At 37.5% G+C, this 14,625-nt stretch overlaps 1 protein-coding gene across 2 annotated transcripts in view; it reads right to left on the bottom strand.

Annotated features, from left to right (window-relative positions):
- Positions 1-14,625, bottom strand: part of LOC114665659 (FERM domain-containing protein 6-like) — a 71,477-nt gene that overhangs the window by 15,901 nt on the left and 40,951 nt on the right. For both annotated transcript variants that reach the window (XM_028820268.2, XM_051919352.1), the window contains 4 exons: positions 11,097-11,173; positions 9,626-9,812; positions 6,862-7,017; positions 1,205-1,270 (listed from right to left, as the gene is read on the bottom strand). In XM_028820268.2, coding sequence (XP_028676101.2) covers positions 1,205-1,270; positions 6,862-7,017; positions 9,626-9,812; positions 11,097-11,173 — 486 coding nt within the window. The remainder of the gene's footprint in view (positions 1-1,204; positions 1,271-6,861; positions 7,018-9,625; positions 9,813-11,096; positions 11,174-14,625) is intronic.

Below are 14,625 nucleotides of genomic sequence, written 5' to 3' on the forward strand. Positions count from 1 at the left end.
TCAAAAAGTCAATGAAACTTGTACAATGGTCATATACCTGTGTAATAGACTTACATAACATATATGTGTTGTCTAAAAATAACACATATAAAAAGAAACACATTTGAACAGAAAATGTCAATTTTTCAGTTTTCACAGAAAAATACAATACTTCCAAAATTGAACTTGCATTGCAAAACTCAATATCTTCCATAAATTTCTGAAATTGCCATAATTTTGTCTTCAAATCACACAATAAAAATACATTTGTGACTTAATACTTTAGTCAGCTAGTTACAATGGTATAAGTACTTTGCATCCTTGTACAGGCACACTTTAAGGTGGTTGAATTTTCAATCTATACTAATTTGTAAGGGGAGACTGTAGTTTCCCAATGGATTTCACCAGTGTGAGCATGTCCGCTATTACACAGGAATGTTATTAAAGAAATGCACATCCAGTAGGATGACATGACAATATCTTTATAAATGGTTCCAAGAACCAAAGGAAGAAATGTGTAATGGAAACCAGGTTTAGTTGTCATCCTTGTGACAGGAGTAGGTGGCATTAATTAACATTATAGTCGTGAAAATGTACATTGAAGATGTATTGTAAATAAATGAATCAAGCTGAATCACCTGTGACTGAAGATGGCTGACATGACATACTTAACTGTTTTTCTGTTTTCTGGATGCTTTATTAGGATCTGTCTAATTGAAACGTAGCATGAGAATTGATAAGTTCGAAAGATGATGAATTGATAAATGCTTTTTCAATGTAGTTAACCTTAACTGTGAATAAAATTAAAAGGTGAACATGTAGGTTTTTCCTATAAGCACAGCACCCCTTTCTGCAATATACTGTATTTATATACAAACCTTTACTGTTATATGTAAACAAACGCTTTCTGCAGCACACTGTGAACAAAACACGTCTCTGGTTGATGTTACTTTTGCTGTTTCTTGGCTCCACAATGTAAAGAGAAAATTTTAAAATATTTAATAGTAAAAATGAGCATTTTTTAAAAATATCTGATTTCTTCGAGCCAAAACCCTTTTGTGGTATTCCTTACAGCCTACATGTACTCCTTGTCTTGAAATAATGCAAATACTCCCCAAGGTTGAAATCTGTTGCACATTACTGAACTTACCAAATACCATTTGCAAATAACTAAATTCAAACAAAAATGATAGCCAAGAAACTTTACAGATATATTTACACATACCTGATAAATATGTAGTCCTTTCAGTGTTAGCCCAAGGAGAATGGAGGCATTGACTTCTTTTTTATCCTGTAGAAATACAAATTCAACATTAAAAGGCCTGTGAGCTGCACACAAAAGTAGTAAGCTTGCTGGTCTACATTTTAAGTCCCTATAAAACAACCTTTGTCTGGCTGGACAATAGGAAAAGAATGGCGTAATTTCTGGCAGGACATATTATTATTCTCATCCATCCATCCATAACCACCATTCGGTGCCTCTTACGGTAGCACCAGACCCAGCTATGTACAGTTTTCTTGGGTACTTATAAGTTTTTGCCACACATCCTAATAATGTGCATGTTAGGTTAATGCACAATAATAAATTGGCAAGATGGGAATATAAGTGAACCTAGTGATGGACTGGCACGCTTTCTAGGGTTGGCTCCTGTTTTGGGTATAGGGTCCAGTCTCCCATGATATTTAACTTGATGCAGTAGGTGTGAGAATTTTACTTATTGTTATTATTATTATGATTGTGGATTTGGCAGGCACCTTTACCCAAGGCAACTTACAAGGTAAGAGTAATATACCATTGTTTACCCAATGTAATAGGGGCAGGGAAATTTGTTAAGGGCCATATGTGTCTTTAGTGAGAGACATGCTCCCAATTACAGTATAACTTGCTATGCCAATGTAAATAGTATGGTTGGGTATGGGGTTTCCCCAGAGGAACTATGCTCAAAGGTATTTTCCCAGGACGTCAGTGGCTAAAAGCCATGTTACATTATGAGATTTTTTCAGCTATTTTCAGGCAAGGCCTTCATTTACATCATCTTAGTGAGTAAAATACAGCTGGTGACGAGGTCCTGTGAAACTAGTTGCACAATGCGACATGCCGAGTGACTCACTCCAACTACTCCACAACACACTCTGACAAAATTAAATGGGTATGATATTGTCTTTAATTATAGTGGCATGCTTGTGTGCATGACAGCTGAAAGCCTGACAACAAATGAATGCTCATCCGGAAGTACAATGCATATAATGCAACAAAAAAGAATAAGGAACACAGGTGTTTAGGACCTCACAAATGGAACAGAACTCCATCTGTCTGATATCTTGTGTTTTTCATTCCATGACATAATCAATAAAAGAAAAAAAGGGCAAAGCTTGCGGCTGAACTCACTGTAGCTGTTAACCCTTGGTACAGCTTTGGCACTGCTAGGTAAAAAGTTATTGGCTGTCAGAAAACCGGATAAGAACAACTGTGCTGGAAGCTTGACATGCAGTCATAAAATTAGACATGCCCAGTGATGTTCAGTCATTTAAACTGGCAAAGTCCAGCAACAAGATCAGCAACTGCAGTCGGCAAGTCTGACATGTCCAGTGGCATGAGTTACTAGCTTAAACAACCGTGTCACTGCTTCAGTTCTTCCATCAGTTATTTAAGACACAATGGGGCCAAGGAGATTACAGCAGAGGTGGTAACACTTCAGGGGCCACTATAAGACACATCTGGGACAATGCTGTCCTTCAAAAAACACAAAATACCATGCAGCTGTTCAAAAGAACTGGTTCTTTAAAGGCTATGGAATGCTCAGGGAAACAAAGACACCAGAAGTCAAAAGGGTTTGTTTTAGTGTAGTTTTCCTGGAGTGAGATGAAGGCCATTCTTGAGCCAAGAAATTATTAAAGGGCTTAGCAGAACTGACCCCAGAGAGGAGTTTAAAGCCACCTCCATTCCAGAGATTATTTACAGATGGAGTCTGATGTATAGACGGTAAGAAGCACTCAGTTTATTGAAGAAAGAAATCAGAATGAGAGAAAGAGGTAGAGACAGAAAAGGGTATGGCAGTTAATACGAGTGAGCATTTGGTGCAGCATGGTCATGGGTCTATGTTTAAGCCTGTGTAGGTATGCCCAAGGGGTAGTATGTGTATTATTTCCAGTAAAGATTAGTACTGTACTTTTGTGTTGCTTCCAGTGTTTACCTAGAGCAGGGGTCACCAACCTTTTTGAAACGGGGAGCTACTTCAAGAGTACCGAGTAATACGAAGGGTTACTTGTTGAAACTTCCTAAATAACAAAGTTGCATGGTTCACCTTTAATGACATTAATAATACTAAATATTCATATATCATGTCCTTTTTATACTAACCAATACCTTTGTAACATTTTTAAACAAATCATGAACTCTGTCCCATGTTTGTACAAATTATGTTATGTAAGATGTGCTGTTCTAGTTAAGATTGGAAATAGGAAAGGATCAAGATTAGCACCATCTAGTGGTGAAATTCGGCATTTCTTTACTGCAGGTGGCTAGTATTGGAGTCTCTGGGTAATGATGTCATCAAGCTGAGCTTCAGGGAGTAAAAACAAACGGAGAGCACCAGTTTGTCTCACTTCCTTTGCTTTAAATGTTCAGTTTGGCTTTAAAGGCATTGTCGGTACGTAGAAATGTTTTATAGCTATTTATTTCTCTGTGTTAATGAATATTTGTGAGTCTGTTAAGTATTTAAAGTCATTTAATGAAGTATGTTTAAAGGTAAAACGTTCTAGCAACTTACTGCTGTTATCGGAGTTTTCACTGCATTAAAATTACTTGTTAGCGTACCTTTTTCAGACTTTCTTACCAGCTTTGCACAGATGTTTGCCATTCAAGTGACTGTTATTTATTTATTTTTTAAGTATTTGTAAAGAATAAGTAATTCTGCCATTACGTTTATTGCGTGAGTTTGTATGTAAGGATTTCTGAAATTAATTCTGTTTACTATTTACTTGTAGTTTTACTCTACACTGGCTTCAGTAAAGAAAGCAAACTGGAAACTCTTGTCTGCGTGATCACTGGAAAGGAGTTTATCTGACTGGCAGAGGACATTACATAAGATTTAAAAAAAAAAAAAAAACAACTCTTATCATTTTAAAATGAATCCTATCACATTAGTACTAATCACCAAATCTACAGTATTTTAAACAAAGCATAATATCTGTTACACCTTTGAACAAATTATTTTTCACATTTTTGCACAATATTTGAGTTTACCGTTGCCATGGGGGTTTCACTGAAACATCTGTTATCTCTTTCTTTGTCTGTAAATGTCTGTTAGTGGGAAGCCTGACATTGCATGCTGTTCAACAGTGTACTGTAATCAGGGGTATAATTTGACACTGCAACTCTGAGTGAATCTTGTAGATGTGCATCAGTAAGGCGTATTTGATGAAGTTCATGTCACAAAAGGCTGATTCACAGAGATAGGTTGAACTAAAAAGGCTGGCATCTTTCATAGCTGCTGTGCATACACCTTTGTATTTTTATGTCCACTTGACACCAAAAGTTTGGTGCTTCCTGATGGGTTTTGAGGTGGAGGTAATTTTGTAACATTAGGATTTCAGTCTCTACCTGTCCAGCATCCAAGTTGAATGTTGCAATTAGCTGCTCAGCAATGCATGTCATGTGAAAGGATTTGAAATGAATGACAAACATGGCTCAGGTTGATCCAAGTCACAAAACCTGTTCTCAAACTCTTGCCCAAGTCTGTTTATGACTTTTTGTTAGCTTTGACAGCTTTCTTAAAAGCTTCAGATGGAGAAGCACTGTCATTCAGCACTGACTGCACGGAGGAAAAGTGTAGGACTTTTTTTGTCTCTAAATGCACAGAGAAAATGTTCATCTTCGCTTTAAATGCGTTTACAGCGCTTATCATGTCTGCGACAGAGTTACCTTTGTCTTGCAGCTCACAGCTCAAATGGTTCAAGTTCCCAGTGATGTCCGTTAAAAACGCAAGGTCAAGTATCCACTCACTGTCCTCGAGCAGCAAGGAGTCTACCCCCTTTGGATTGCATGAGCTCTTTGATTTGACCCAAAAGTGACAAAAAAATGCTGCAAAACTCGTCCCCTGCTGAACCATCAGATTTGTGTGTGTAGTAACAGGTCACCATATTCGGCTGACAGCTCCTCCAATAGTACCAGTGAATATCCTGTGTTGTTTAGCTTTGGAGCAGATGCCATTTATGATCTTCACGATGGGAGTCATCACATGATCAAAGCCGGTCACTTTGCACATATCGCTTCCTGGTGTATGATGCAGTGGTAATGTAGAAATTTTGGGAAGTCTGTGTCACCTTTGCATCGCGCAAAGAAGCCTGCATGTTGGCCCGTCATGGCGGGAGCCCTGTTTGTAGTCGCCGACACTAGCTTTTCCAGTGGTACGCTTTTCTCCACGAAGAACCCCTTCAACATGTTGTAGATGTCAACTCCCCTCGTTATCTTCAGGGGCAGTAGTTCAGGAGTTCTTCTTTTGTGGAGAGATCATCAAACATTATTTGAATAAACATTATGAGCTGTGATGTACTGCTGCTGTCCACGGACTTAACACACTGGATGCTAAACCACCCGCATTTAACCAGAACCGGGTCCAGCTGCTCTGTCAAGTTCTTAGACATAGCCAACACTCTTCTAACCATCATACTTGCCCCCAGTTGGATATCGGAGACAGTGAAGATGACATCGGGACCATTCCTCTCGTCTTTTGAATACAGTGTTTGCAATTATCATCATTGCTTTTTTTTCTAGCATCTCCCTGTCCGAAAAGGCTTTCTTGTTCTTTATCAAAAAATTTGCAGCTCTAAATGAAGCTTCATTTGTTTTTTGTCACTTTTTCACCAGCCTTGTGAAAAAAGACTGCTGTTCACCTAAAGCTGCTTTTAACTCACAAGCTTTTTCTGCCCGTAGTGCACTGCCAGGTGGGTAGTTAGCATGGAAGCTTTTGTGACACGTGCTGAAGTGTCTCTCTACATTGTGCCGCTTTGCCGTTGCCACAGTTGCCCTGCATATGAGACATACACACTTTTCTTTCACTGTCGTTTAAAAGAACTCTTCCTCCCAATCATTGTGAAAATGGTAAGTTTTCTTTCACTTTTCTGCCATTTTTCTTTATTTTTTGGGAGTAAAAACCGCATCAAGCTCCCCATTGTAGCTGCGCCCGTTTGCTTGTCTCAGCGAAGAGTGAATTGGAGGTTTGTCACACACTGACTGCAGACTATCCCCCAATCTACATCGATGCAAGTGTTATTGATTCAAAAAAAAAAAAAAAAACAGCAACACAAATACAATTTTTGCTGTGGGCAACTGACGTGGTTTTTTGAACAATTCAGCTTGCATATTCACAAATTTTTATGTAACTGACTCAAAAGTGTGTGTGTTTTTTTTTTTTTTTTTGTTCAACTTGAAGGTAGGCGTCTTTTCCCATTAATATGAAAGAGAGGGGATGTAGTGTTAGGTATTAGGATGAACTTTTTTTTTTTTTTTTTAACATGGTTCCTTTCTCACAATGTCTGTTTGCTATAAGGATGAGAGTCTGTTGTGGAATCTTATTGTGGTACTAAGCTTTCTTTGTTTTGATCAAAGCACACATTGTGGGGAGCATTAACAGACACAACATCTTCACACACACCTACAGTAAGTTGGTATGAAAGAGGACTTTACCCTGACTCTCGATCTCTTTTATTTATGACTCCCAGGTCCACCCCTCACAAACCTCTTCATGATAAATACAAACAATGACAGGACACTATAGTCTGCTGTACTTTAGAAGTGTTAACAAGTAGCTGAAATACAAAGGCAGCAAAATTCCAGGTAACTTCAATTCCTCATACTGATAAATGAACAAAATGCAATACCTTATGAAGTCTGTAATAATGGACAGGCACATCATCCAACAGACATGACTCTTTAATAAATCTCAGTAAAGCTTCCTTGGCTGTCCTTCCTTGCTGCTCGCTATGTATTTTGGGTGTATGTTTTAGGATGTAGTCACATCCCCTCTTCACAATGATCTGTGGAGATAAAGAATTCTTGTTAATGGCCTACTATTATCACATCTTCTGGAAGTTCCTGAGACACTTGAAGATGTTACATCTTATTGTATTCATAGTAGATGGGAGATCAGTCAGGCGCTTTCAGACCATTCTGCCCAACAGCAGGAGTTCCTCTAACGTTTACTCTGTTTTTCAACAATAAACATAAAATCTGTAAACATATGAAGAAAATACTACAAGGGTGGCTGGTTGTGACTTTTAGTTGGGGAAACAAATGGTAAAGATGCTAATGAAAAACAACTCAATAAGGTAAGTCAATTAAGCCTTACAGTGAATATGTGTGCCTATGGAGGCATGGCTTGTAATGGACTGGTGCTGTCCTATCCATGGTTGGCACTGCTTTGTAGCGAGAGCAGCTGGGATGGGATGTAGGTTCTCATAATCCTGAAGTGAACTATGCTGATTTATTTATTTATTTATTACAGGGATAGAGTTCATTGTCAAGTAAAATAAAAATTAAATTAGTCAGCTTTAAAATAATTTCTGAAACACCCTATTAATTAATTACAAGAAACACAAGTAAGAAATGGTGAGTGACTTATTGCACATTTTAATAGCTCTCTACATCCAATGGACTGCAAAACTATATTAACCTTATTTAAATGTTACTTTTACACCCAGAAAAATTAGCCAAATACATTGAAAAATTTTTAAACAAGAAAAAAAAATGTTGTTACATGTAACAGGAACATGCAAATACCAAAACGTCAACATAAATACAGTAGAAAAGGTATGTTTAGTGTCCACTGCTATATTGATGCAGATTTAATAAATGTTATTTGTGGTATGTTCTGAGACACAGCCAAAGTCACAACTGGGAGAGTAACAGCATGTTTCTTTGCACATATTTCTTAGATTTTTTTTTCTGTTGCTTGTACATGAAAGGGCAGAATGTCTGTAAGACCTGCATGATCGATACGTCCCTTGTTTTATTGCAGGCTACCATGGAGCAAGGCTTAGTGATTTCTACATTTCCTCTGACAAAAATTGGCAGTTGTCGTATTGTGAACAGTGCTTAGGGGACTAACACCTTGCTTGTCCTTTCATTTGAACGCAACTGATTTGCCTTTTTGTCATGCAACTAATGTCGCACCACGGTGAAGCATAACATGACCGAATTCAACGGGCATATCACTGGGGTTCTGTCATACAGTTCCATAACTTGCATGAGTTTCACTTTCCTTTTCAAAGTCTGACAACCAATTCACACTGTCACCATTATCAGTTGATTTGTGCAATGGTTCGGTTTTAGTACATTCTAAAATTGCCTTTACTGCTTTTCATTTGTCATTGTGTTTTCCATTGGAGGCTGTGCCTCATTCATGAATATTGATGAGTGTCCATAACATGACAGAAAAAATAGATTTTTTTTTTGTGCTGCATGATATTCATTTATCTGCTAGATGGGAGCAGAATACTCATCTCAAGAGTTATTTGGTCTTTACACTATAAATTGTATCATTATATATCAGCCCGAGCTTCACCTAGGTTTAACTGTAACTGCATAGAATTCTGAGTCAGAGTCACACTCGAGGTTAACGCCAAGGGGCTTAAGTCAATTTAGTAATTAATAGACAGAGGCATTAGCTCCACACTTTAGCTACCATGACACACTGCATATGCCCCAAAGTACTGTGTCCATTTAGGGCATAAAAAATATAAAAAATAGAATAGAAAACCTGTGCAGCAGATGCATAAAATGTAAAGCTACTTGCCACCTATACTTAGTTCTGAATGGCTCCTGCTAATTATTTACCAATCAATTAAGGGGAGATATTCATCTATGTTATGAGAAAGGTTTAAAAAGGCAATACTGATTATATCAAAATGCTGAGTTTCAATGTCATCATTGTTTGCAGGTGAGTTAAGGCTTTTTATTTCCTTAAGCCCACAGCATTCCTCGCATGAAGTCAGTAGCAGGCAGCTTTTCAAAATATGAAACAAAGAATGCAACACACATTAGCACTGATAAAGTTGCCAGACAGTTGCATCACTGCCAGCTGCATACCAGGGATTTAACTTTATTGTTGGATAAAATACAGTATGTTCCACAAGTCTGTTTTGGATGTTTTCCCTTACTATAATGATATCAACCATGCATATCAGAACAAGTGCTGTGTTCCAGATATGGTGCTTATCATAGAATTTTGTCTCTGTAATCCATTCCAAGAAGTTTGTTTTTATTTCCATATCCCAAAGATGGGTGGGTTTAAATGGCAGTCCTAAATTGGCCTTGTGTGTCTGTATGTGTGTATGAATGAGCTCTGTGATATGTTAGCACCCTGTACTGGGTCGGGTTTCTGCCTTGTGTCTACTGCTGCCATGTTAGACTTTGTTCCCCTGCCCAGCCATTCTGAATTGGATTAGGTTAGTTTGGCAATGGTAGGTTATGGCTATTCATTTCTTCAGTAGTGAACATGTACTTATGAAATTTAATGCATTCTGGCAAGGACAAAGTTCATTTCAGAGGCTTATGCCATTTTAAACAAGCCACTGGCTGCAGTGACCTGGCATAGCGTTTTAACCTTCAAACTGTATTAAAACACTCTTTTCACAGAAGTCTTACCCAGCGGGGGAAGTAGGCTTCAGGCTCAAAGTACTTTCCAATATGTACCGTCTTCTTGTAATTTCCCAGGTCTACTTGCAATGCGTAAGCTGCTAGGAGAAAGTAGATTTCTTCTTTATGGGTGCATTCAGAATGCAAGACCTTCTCCTTCATGAGGCAGTAATAGAGATGTCTGGTGGTCCTGTCACTAAAACCAATAAGAACAAAATTCATATAAAATCCAGAAAATCACAGTCTGATTTTTAAAAAAAAAAAAATACTGCATGGTATGATCTATGCAACTCAATATTTCCATCGTGACTTTTCCCTAGGATCACTACTGAAATGGTTGGGGCATTGCCCATTAAAGTTTAGGATTGTGGGGGAAATGTGTTCATTCACTCCATATAGATAGTGTTTGTGACTCTTTGTGTAAAGCAGCATTACCTAGCTTCACTCATAAATAATCTTTCCTTCTGTTTCCATCAGTGTCCCCAAGTAGGTGACTGATTGTGAAATACTTCTAATCGATCAAAGTTATTGCTGCCTTTGAGATTTTGAAGACCAGAATTAGGTCCCCAGGCAGCATTCTCTGTTCAAAGTTAAGATATTTAATTCCAACTGACTGCTACAGGAGACCTTTACTCCCAGAAGGCATTTGGTCACTCTTCTTTGCACAGCTTTGAGAGTTATGTCTTTTGTACAATTGTGACAAAACTGCAGAGTATTGTACAATTTATCTCACTAGTTCCACCTACTGTCTTAGAATAACATATCTTAGTTTATATTAAGATCCCTTGTTTCACATTCCTTGGTATATATGTTTTTTTCTTTTTTTCTTTTTTTTTTTTTTTTTTACAAAATAACCTAACATTTTATTAGACTTTTCAAAAACTTGTTGACATTGTCTAGACAATGAAATTATTTTGTCAATGTAAACCCCTAAACCTTTGTCAGAGGTTGCTTCCTGTAGGTCAGCTTCATCCATCTTGCATTTACAACTACTATTTCTTTTGTAGATACACCCTTTTGTCTCCCATGGGTTAACAAACTTGTAAATCTATCTTGTGGTACATTCTATTGTGTGTTGTGCTGGATATATTAAATGGCCTCCTCCCATTTTCTCATGTGCTTTATGATGGTACACACTGTCAATGACATCATATCTTATGGATAAAGATTAATATTTGTGTATACTTCATACTTTTTCACTCTGTGTGAGATTGAGAAGGTCACATTGACACAAACAATGTTGCAAGGAAAGCCTTTACCATGCTGTAGACCTAAAGGTTCCGAGACCATTGTGTGGTAAATAAATTAATTTGTTGAAAATACATTATTTTTTGGCTGTTTTATTTTTTCCAAACTAGTGCATATATTATGAACAAATATAGTTTCTGCATCAAGCATTATTGCACATAACACAGATAAGGTTTATCGCAATTCTGAGGTTAAGTATCAATATTATTTATTTTATAACTTGAAATATTACCTTATTAGTCTTCCATTTCCTACATAATACTGAACATGAAATCTGACACAGAACAAAGGGCCAGACTTGCCAAATCCCTGTAAAAGCAAAAAAGAAAAAAAAAATTATGTAAGGCATCCATTGCTTGTAATTTAATAAAGCAGACTGTATTAATTTTAATTCCTGACCTATTATCAGAACCACCCTACTAATTATTCAGCTAACACCAGTCTTAATTTTATAGTGCTGCTCTCAGTTTAATCCACAGCACAGTAATGCAAATTTCTACATATGTGAGGAACAAGCAGATTAAGAAATACACTGACTCACACTGGTAGCAGTGGGCTAAACCCAGCACAGCACTGCCTTCCTAGTTTGGAGGAGGGTTCCTCAGAAGGTCACTTTACCTATCTCCACAGTTTAAAGGTTACTGGTCTCTTGCTTACTATACCAATTTCAGGCCTCATCGGATCAGAAATGTTTTATTTCAAATATTTCTAATGTTTGTGTACTGCAGGACTGCTGGCGAATTGCAGTGTACGTTATCACATTAAGTACCAATGCCCACTCAGTAACTGCTGTAAATGGATTACTGATTAATGTGATTTCAAAACTGTCTGATAAGTAAGAAAAGATTTGTTTTTCCAAAAAGTCTGAGCAGGAGAATTTCTCAAAAAATGTGAACTAGTAATGAAGCGAAGAAGGTGCCTTGTAACATTGCTTACAAGTAAGGTTTTGACCCAGGTTCATTTTGGTAAGTCTAAATTCACAAAGACATTACTCAGTGTTTTGTGCAAATTAATAAAGGTTGCATTTTGTCAAGAGCAAACTTCCACTTATGTCTTAAAATCTCATTAAAAGTATTGATCCCAACACAATTTCACATTATATAGTTGTTTTACTCTTTTGAAAGTGTTGTTATAGCTTGGACATACTGCCTACAGCTTTATTACAGCTATAAAGAATAATTGCTACAGCAGTTAGTGATTGAAGGTAAGAAGGATTTGCCAGGTTTTTTTTAGGAAAGCCCCTAACTTTCATGTATTAATTGAAATGTTTTTGTCAATGATTATATTTATGGCACTGTGTTTCAAATTATCCATGTATAGATCCTTTCAATGTAGAAAACTCTGGAGGACCCAGTTTCAAGCACCCTCCTCCTACTAATGGTGTACTTCAGGAATTTTGTAAATATATCTTTGTCTTTAAGGGTGCTATTTACAGTAGCATCTCAGCCATCAGGTGTCTTCTGCACTGGTATTGCAGTATATTCTAAGTGAGTATTTAACCATCAGATTTCTTCTTAGCCAGCAATAATTGGTTTTAATTAGTCCTCAGAGCAAAGCAAGAAGGGACAAATTGAGACAGAATTTTTCTTCATGGCTAATGAAGCTGGTTCAAGTTGATCTCCTTCTGATTCCTCCTACATTGTCATATCATATGCACTAGTTAGGATTGCACCACGCAAAATGCATGCTGATTCTAGAGACATGTATTGCAGAGGGGTAGGAAATCTGGACTTCACTCTGAGTGCTGCCTCTCGGGCCTCCTATTTTGAAAGTACTGGTGCTAAATTTATCTAAATCTCTGCTGGCCTTTAGTTTCTGGATTAACCAGATACAGTACTCACTAGTTAACAACACTCCGAATAAAAGCTTTGCCTTACTTTTCTGATTTCACTTTCAACTGTGTCTGAATTAATGAAAATTGTATAACCTTTTTATGAAAAGCATACAGAAAAACAAACATGTACTATCACCTAATTACCGTACATTAAATTATAAAAATGGAAAAGAGAATATTGACTAAAAAGTGTAAAAAGCATGAAACTGAATGTACTGTACCATAAGCATCAGAATAAATAAATGAAAGTAGAAACTTAAATGGAATTGTAAATTAATAATCAGTCATTCACAATAAACTGTAGCATCTTCCAGATTTTATGGTTGTGGTGTGATTACTACTGACTAACAGTTGCAAGCTGTCCTCATTGCCAGTAGCAACCAAGTTGACATAATGCGAGTGAATTTTTACTGCACTGATGTTCACTTTAAATGTACATAAACACCCACCGGCCACTTTATTAGGTACACTTTTTCAAATGCTTGTTAATGCAAATGTCTAATAGGACAATCGCATGGCAGCAACTCAATGTATTTAGGTATGTAGACATTGTTAAGACGGCCTACTGAAGTTCAAACTGAGCATCAGAATGGGGAAGAAAGGTGATTTAAATGGCTTTAAACGTGGCATGGTTGTTGGTGCCAGACGGGCTGGTCTGAGTATTTCAGAAACTGCTGATCTACTGGGATTGTCACACACAACCACCTCTAAGGTTTACAGAGAACGGTCCAAAAAAGGGAAAATATTCAGTGAGCAACAGTTCTATGGGCTAAAATGCCTTTTTGATGCCAGAGGTCAGAGTAGAATTGCTGGACTGGTTCAAGCTGATAGAAAGGCAACCGTAACTCAAACACTTGTTACATCCAAGATATGCAGAAGAGCATCTCTAAATGCATAACACATTAAAACTTGAAGCAGGAGACCACACCGGGTGTCACTCCTGTCAGCTAAGAACGAACAACTGAGGCTACAGTTTGCATGGGGTCACCAAAATAGCACAATAGAAGATTGAAAAAACATTGCCTTGTCTGATGAATCTCATTCTACTGCAACTTTCGGATGGTAGAGTCAGAATTTGGTGTTAACAACATGAAAGCATGGATCCAGCTTGCCTTGTATCAATGATTCAGGCTGGTGGTGATGGTGTAATGGTGTGGGGGATATTTTCTTGGCACACCTTGGGCCCCTTAGTACTAACTGCGTATTGTTTAAATGCCACAGCCTACCCGAGTATTGTTACTGACCATGTCCATCCCTTTATGACCGCAGTGTACTCATCTTCTGGTAGCTACTTCCAGCAGGATGAAATGCCATGTCACAAATCTCAAATCCTCTCAATCTAGCTTCTTGAACATGAGACTGAGTTCACTGTACTCAAATGGCCTTCACACTCACTAGATCTCAATCCACTAGATTTGGGATGTGGTGGAATGGGAGATTCACATCACGGATGTGCAGCTGTCAAATCTGCAGCAACTATATGATGCTATCATGTCAATATGGCCCAAAATTCCTGATGAATGTTTTAAGCACCTTGTTGAATCTATGCCATGAGGAACTACGGCAGTTCTGAAGGCAAAAGGGGGCCCATCCCGGTACTAGCAAGGTGTACCTAATAAAGTGGTTAGCAAATGTACAGTATTGTATTCACTCGTACTTAGCTTGCTCTGCATGAATATATTCATCTCGTTCTACTGCTGTAGATTCACAACCCAGTAGTAAAATTGTAAATCAGATAATAATAACCATCCCTGCTTTAGTTCTTTAAAGTACTAATTTACTTATTCATGGACTGCTTGTATACCGAATGAAATTATGTCCAATTGTTTAAAGAACTTTCTGATGTATACTTAAAAAAAAAAAAAAAAAAAAGGACATTTTGAAAGAATATCGTTTTAACAATAGTAATTCTCCCAGCTAAAATAAG

Source organism: Erpetoichthys calabaricus, chromosome 15, assembly GCF_900747795.2.
Source record: "Erpetoichthys calabaricus chromosome 15, fErpCal1.3, whole genome shotgun sequence".
NCBI classification, from domain to species: domain Eukaryota; kingdom Metazoa; phylum Chordata; class Cladistia; order Polypteriformes; family Polypteridae; genus Erpetoichthys; species Erpetoichthys calabaricus.